At 45.2% G+C, this 7,148-nt stretch overlaps 1 protein-coding gene across 1 annotated transcript; it reads left to right on the top strand.

Annotated features, from left to right (window-relative positions):
* The first annotated feature begins 1,366 nt into the window (after nucleotides 1–1,366).
* Nucleotides 1,367–5,980, top strand: LOC112314713 (C-C motif chemokine 26). Its single transcript, XM_024571286.4, has 3 exons — nucleotides 1,367–1,572; nucleotides 1,657–1,771; nucleotides 5,025–5,980. The coding sequence occupies exons 1-3, from the start codon at nucleotides 1,500–1,502 to the stop codon at nucleotides 5,119–5,121; spliced, it is 285 nt and encodes a 94-aa protein (XP_024427054.1). The 5' UTR covers nucleotides 1,367–1,499; the 3' UTR covers nucleotides 5,122–5,980.
* Nucleotides 5,981–7,148: the final 1,168 nt, after the last annotated feature.

The raw sequence follows: 7,148 nt of genomic DNA, 5'->3' as shown, positions 1-7,148 counted from the left end.
TTTCTGTGAGCACCCTGACTACTGGTGTTTTGAACTCTGCATCTGATAGGTTGGCTATCTCTTCATCGCTTAGTTCTATTTTTGGAGCTTTGATCTGTTTTTCATTTGGGCCATACTTTTTTGTCTCAGCATGCCTGCTACATTGTAAGGGGCAGAGCCTTAGGTATTTGCCAGGGCAGGGCAACCCTCTTAGCTGCACTGTGGCACTGTGTGTAGGGGAGGGGTCCTAGAGGAAACAATACTTCTTGCTCAGGTCTTGGAGGCTTTCAGTCACTTCCCCCACTACCCACAAACAGATTGTGCCCTTTCAGATGCTGATTCCTGGGTAGGTGGGCTTGTGTACCTTCTAGGACCCTATGGGACTCTCCAATGAACTTTCTTGGAAGGCTGGAAGTTTCTCCTGCTGCCACAACCCCCATAGGTTTTTACAGTCAGAGGTTTTGAGGCTTTATTTACCCTTGCTGGAACCCTGGATTGGATGGTCATTCTCGCTCCTCAGTCGTTCACCCCAGTTTATCAGCACACAACTGTGGGAGCACCTGGTCCACCAGTCACCACCTTGTCATTCATCCTGTCCATCCTGGCAGCCCATTCCCACCCTCTACCTGTCTGGATGGATGTTTCTTCTTTAACTCCTTGGTTGTTGGACTTCCATACAGTTCGATTTTCTGGCAGTTCTGGTTATTTTTTGTTTTTAAATTTGTTGTTGTCCTTCTTTTGATTGTGCAAGGAGGCAAAGTGTATCTACCTACACCTCCATCCTGGCCAGAAGTCTCAGTTAGACCTGATTAAAATATAGATTCCTATACCCTCCACTCCCCCACCCCCCCACCAAAGAGCCTGACTCAGGAGGTGCAAAGCAGGGGCTGGGAAGATGTCTATCTTTCAGACTCCAGGCAATTGTAGCGTCCTATCAGGCTTTTGATCCTCTAAACCAGATGAGATAGTTCGGGGTCAAGCAGCTCTGGCACTCTATTTTGGGGGGGGGGGGATGTGTGACACTAAAAACACAGGAAGCATATGCCTGGAGCCTTGTTCTTGGACGTCCATTGTCATGGTCAGGCTGCCCTACATACGTGTCCTGAGACTGCCCAGACCTCACCAAGAGATAAGCAATGTTTATAAAGTGAAGAAAGCTTTAGCCCAAGAGCCAGAAATTTATCTGGAACAACCAATCTTGTTGTAAAGGAATTTAGGCCAGTTCACTGGAATTACTCTTTCATTTCCTCTGCTTTTACTTTTCAATCAAGAGAGTGGTGACATAACAGTGGGTCAAGAGACTCAATTGCATGCTGGCTCCTCCCCTTCCTTTAGATGACATTGCCTCACTTTTTAATCTCCTTCTTAAGGGTATCAGGTTCCTCATTTATAGCGGTGTCAAACTCTCAACCACAAGATTATCTGGAATCATTTCAGGGACTGCTGAGCCCTATAAAAGGGGGTCTGTTTAGACAAGAGGAACTGGGGAGAAGACTGTGAACGGCTTGGCTTGGAGCACCATGAAGAGTTTCCCCGAGGCTTCCCTTGTACTTCTGCTTTTCATCCTGAGCGTCCACCTTGCAGCTGCCACACGTATGTAGCTACCAACTCGCTTCCCAAGATGACTGGGAGTAGGAACAAAGGGTTGTCTCCAGTCTCCCTTTCCCTGTTTTTTAGGTGGCAGTGATGTGGCCAAGTACTGCTGCTTACAATTCAGCCCAAAGACCCTTCCCTGGAAATTGGTGCAAAGCTATGAATTCACTAGGAGCAGCTGCCCCCAGCAGGCTGTGATGTAAGTATTTCTCATTTGGGCTTTTAGGGTCCCTGCTGGCCACGTAATTGCGGGGGAGGCGGGGTAGAAGGAAGTCCCCTACAGTACCGGGATGAGCCTCAGGGTAGAAACCTGGTAACTTGGGTTATCACCCTGCCTCTGACAAATGTAACAAATGTGACTCTGAGCTTTCGTTTCCTAACTTCCATACCGTGTGCCAGACTGTGTTAAGGGCTGAGTTTAAAAGAAAATAAGACAGCCCTTACAGACCTTACATCTAGCACAAGAAAGGGGGCATTAAGAGACATTTGCACAAAATAGATAATCACACTCGTGATGGATGCTTGAAAGGGACAGCAGGAAGGAGAGCAGGAGGGACCTTGTCACTGAAGGGAAGGCAAAACTTTCTCTCTGCCCTGTTAGGCTGGGCCTGAGAATTAAATTGACACAAACAGATGAACAGGAGAAAGGGATACAGATTTTTACATGTACACGGGAGCCCTCATATGAAAATGAAGACCCCCCCACCTCCAAAAAAATTGGCAAAACCTAAATACATTTATACTAAGTTGAACAAAGAGAGGCAATTGTAGAAAAGTATCTAAAACATATGGGAGGTGGCTGAAGGATGATGAGAGTTATTTTGACAAGATCTGTTTCTACAGAAATGCCTTGGCTTGACTCCCTATCTCTGGTAACCAAAATGTTTCTTTCCTCCTGGTACAGTGGACATATTTTTACATGAGAGTTTTATCTCCTGTTTCCAGGAAGAAAGGAGGAGGTCAGAGAGCCCTTCTTGTACCTGATTTTTTTTTTTAAGTGCCTTTACCTAAAAATAATCTTTATGCCAAAGTGGCATAGTCTGAGGTGGCACATTCTGCCATTCCTCGTCGTCGTCACAGGAGGACCTTGCTCAATGTCAGGAGGTCCCCCCGGAGGAAGTGACATTTACACTGAGACCCTCAAGATCAGTGAGAGTGGCCCAGGCCAAGGGGGCAGAGGGAGCAGCAGGTGAGAGGCAGGAGGATGAACGTATCTCTGACGAGGCAGACAGGTAAACAGGAGCTAGGCCATGCCACACTCATTGGTATCAGGACAGGGGACACATGCTTCACAGGGCCTCCGGCAGGCCAAGTGAGATAATGCACGCAAGGCCCTTAGTACTGGGCCTGCACACAGGGAATGTTCGACAAAAGTTCTGTCAGTGGCAGAATTTGGCCACGTTGCTGCCATATGCATGGGAAGGGTGACAACCCAAGTTACCAGCATTCAACAAAAACATCTTTAAGTGCAAATACACAGTTAGGGGCAGGTCACTGCACCCAGGACATGGGGCTCCTGAGCATGAGAGAATGGTACAGAAGGGGAAAGAAGTGGCTTCAGCGGCCACTTCAGTGGCCTAGATGCGGACACTCAAGTGCCTAGATACAGACAGGGTACCCTGGGGCTCAGGATGTCCTAGGTCTTCTTTGTGTCTCGATTGGCTTTCTGGAGCTTTAGAGTGGTCAACACTTCCCTGACAACTGGCAAAGAGCCCTGCACTGGGCTCAAAGCCGTGGCTCTGTCACTCACAAGTACACGCTGTGTGTGACCTTGGGCAAGTCCATTTTCCTCATTTGTAAAAAAAAAAAAAAAAGGTGAGAGGTTGATATCAGTTATCTGAGGCTGCTTAACAAACTACCTCAAAACTTAGGGGCTTAATGTAACAGTGACCTGTTTCTTATCTCTTGCGGTTTTTGTGGGTCTGAGCTTCCAGGAGAGCTTGGCTGGATGGTTGAAGTCAGATGGTGCTGGAGATGGAACAGCTGGGGCTGGTGGCATGTCTCTCCCTTTGGGGCTTCTCTGTGTGATCTCTCTGTTGGGCTGGTTTAGGCTTCCTCACAGCCTGGTGACCTGGCTTGTAGGACTCCTTACAAGGTAGTTCAAGGCTCCAGCATAAGTAATCCAGTAAGCCAAGAAGCTCCACCATCTTTTCTGACTTAGCCTATGAAGTCGCATAGTGTCACTTCTGCCACACTCTGTTGGCTGACCAGTCCCTAAGGCTGGCCTAAATTCAAGAGGTGAGGACAGAGACCCCCATCTCTCAATAGGAGTAATGACATGCTTTCATACATCTGGAAAGCACTTCTTCTGTCTTATTTTCTCATTGTCTTGGCTCCTCTCCCCTGCGTGTACCAGGGCCTTCCTGAGAGCCCTATAAACTCTTTTGGGCTCTACAAGGTGCTCCAGTCTAGAACAACTGGGTCTACGCTCTCTTCGTGGCTGAGTACTCTCAGGGAGGCTGGAGGAGATTCAGGGACATTAACCACAACCCCCCTTCTTTATGAGATCACAGCAGGAATCAGGAATCAGGAATCATATATAAGGAATGCAGGAGTCATGGCAGACAACCTGTGATAATGTGATTAAGAATTGAATGGCAGTCCTGGCCAGGTAGCTCAGTTGGTTAGAATGTCCTCCTGATGTGCCAAGGTTGCAGGTTTGATTCCCAATCAGGGCACATACAAAAATCAGCCAATGAGTGAATAAATAAGTGGACGAACAAACTGATATTTTTTTTTCCCTCTCTTTCTCTCTCTCTCTCTCTCAACTAAAAAAAGAATTAAGTGGCATAAGCCACATAAGTTTCCTTTCTGGGGTGATGCAAATGTTCTAAAATTGTAGTGGTGATGGTTGTGTCATCCATGGATATACTAAAAACCATCGAATGATAATTATACCCTTTTTCTTAAACATTTTTTTCTTTTTCCCTTTTTAAAGATTTTATTTATTTATCTTTAGAAAGAGGGGAAGGGAAGGAGAAAGAGAGGGAATGAAACGTCAATGTGTGGTTGCCTCTCGTGCCCCCCTACTGGGGACCTGGCCCGAAACCCAGGCATGTGCCCTGACTGGGAATTGAACCAGTGATGCTTTGGTTCGCAGGCCTGCACTCAATCCACTGAACTACACCAGCCAGGATGATAATTATACCCTTTAAATGAGTGAACTACATAGTATGTGAATTACATCTCTATAAAGTTGTTAGATTAAAATAAAACAGTTAAGAGGCAGGGTACAGGCTACATGTTTTGGACTAGAGCTGTTGGAAAACGCTTCGTTGGGAGGTGGGCCTGGAAGCGTGGTTTCCAGCAAAAAGTGTGTATCAGAGAGGAGGCAGGGCCAGGGCCAGAAAAGGGAGCAGAGACAGGGTGACAGAGATGCGGCAAGGCTAGAACACGAGGCAGGCGGCCCTGGTCCCTTCTCAGAATTGACTGTCAGTGCCTCTCTCCCACAGATTCACTACCAAAAAAGGCCTGAGAGTCTGTGCAGAACCGAAGGAAAAATGGGTGCAAAAATACATTTCTTTACTGAAAGCTCGACAACGGGTGTGACCGCTGGGTTTTTAGCCCAAGGACACTGGGACCCTGCTTTTGGCCCTGTTGTCCTCGGCGGAGCCTGGAGAATTTCTTCAACAGAAGGATCCACGGGCCTGGTGGAGAGGAAGAGGCGTTTTCCACCAGAGTTTTGTTTAATAAAGGGGTTTTTTTTGGTTTTGGTAAATATTTGACTTGCTCATTCTTATTCTATAAACCTGATTTTCTTCAAAGAAAAGAAACTGGGTCTGTATTTGCAGCCAACTTCCTGGTAGGGACCCACTCCCTGAAACAACCCTGGTTGGTGTTCAATTCTGCCTTTATGTTTTGTGCAAAAAGATCCCATGGACAATTTTAATACATTTTGGCTAAATGCCCATCAAATGTTTGAACGTTATTTGGACAGGTACGTTTATGTTACTTGGAAAATTCTGTGTAATATCTCATAGCCTGTTGGTGCTGGGTAAATGAAATGACTTCATATTTGTCAGTGTTTTTTTTATTAATGAAACATGAAAATTATCTACCTACCAACCCTAGAATGCTTATGTCTATATAGCCTAAAGAAATTTTTTTAAAGATTTTATTTATTTATTTTTAGACAGAGGGGAAGGGAAGGAGAGAGAGAGGGAGAGAAACATCATTGTGTGGTTGCCTCTCACATGCCCCACACTGGGGGCCTGGCCTGCAACCCAGGCATGTGCCCTGACTGGGAATCGAACTGGTGACCCTTTGGTTTGCAGGCTGGCACTCAATCCACTGAGCTACACCACCCAGAGCAGCCTAAAGAAATTTTTTTTTTTAATATTTAGTTTCACAAGAAGTTGCAAAAATAATACAGAGATTTGGGGTGTATGTTTTCCCCAGTTTACCCCAAGAGTTACAATAAAATATGAGACCCAAAAAATTGATATTGGTATAGTGTTTGTATAGTTCTGTCATTTTATTCATGTAGACTTCATCACAAACACGGTACAGAAGTATTCCATCACCACAAAGATCTCCTAGCAGTATCTCTTTGTAGTCACTCCTCACCTCCCCACCATTATTAACCTCTGGCAACCATTACTCTGTTCTCCTTCTCTATAATTGTGTCATTTCCAGAATGTTATATAAATGGAATCATATAACATGTGCACTTTTGAGTTTGGCTTTTTTAAGTTCACACGGTGGTGCATCCAAGCTGTTGTGCGTATCAGTAGTTCATTGGTGTTCGCTGATGGGCAGTGTCATTTACGGTCCAGCCAACGGTGTACAATCCGGTTTCTGGGCATCCTTGCTAGCACCTGGGATTGTCATTACTTTTTATTTTAACACCTTAATAGTGACAAATCGTCGTGGTCATAATTTCCACTTCCCTATTGGCCAGCAATGTGGAATATCTTTCCATGTGCTTATTTGTCATCCCCAGATCCTCTGATGAAATGTCTCTAGTGCTTCTGTTCATTTTCTGGTGAGATTGCTTGTTTTCACTGTGGAGTTTTGCTGTGACTCCTTTATCAATATGTGCTTTGGAAGTATTGTTTCCAAGTCTGTAGTTTGTCTTTTCATTTTCTTAATGGGATCCTTCATAGACCACAGGCTGAATTTTGATGAAGTCTAATTTGTTAGTTTTTCTCCTTTTATGAATCATGTTTTTGGTGTCATCCCTAAGAGCCCTTCACCAAACCATAGGTCCCAGAGATTTTTTTTTTTATGTTTCTCCTAAAAGTTTTATTGTTTTCCATTTAAATCCAGAGTGCATTTTGGGTTAATTTTTGTATAGGTATGAGGTTTAAATCAAGGTTGGTTGGTTTGTTTATTTACCTATGGGTGCTCAATTGCTCCAGCACCATTTATTAAAGTGACTATTCTTGCCCTGGCTGGTGTGGCTCGGTGGATTGAGCACCAGCCTACAAACTGAAAGGTCACAGGTTCACTTCCCAGTCAGGGCACATGCCTGGGTTGCAGACCAGGTCCCCAGTTGGGTGTGTGCAAGAGGCAACCAGTCAATGTTTCTCTCACACATCAATGTTTCTGTCTCTTTCTCTCTCTGTCATTCTCTC

Source organism: Desmodus rotundus, chromosome 1 (assembly GCF_022682495.2).
Source record: "Desmodus rotundus isolate HL8 chromosome 1, HLdesRot8A.1, whole genome shotgun sequence".
Taxonomy (NCBI): domain Eukaryota; kingdom Metazoa; phylum Chordata; class Mammalia; order Chiroptera; family Phyllostomidae; genus Desmodus; species Desmodus rotundus.
This window is presented reverse-complemented; position numbering and strand designations above follow the sequence as displayed.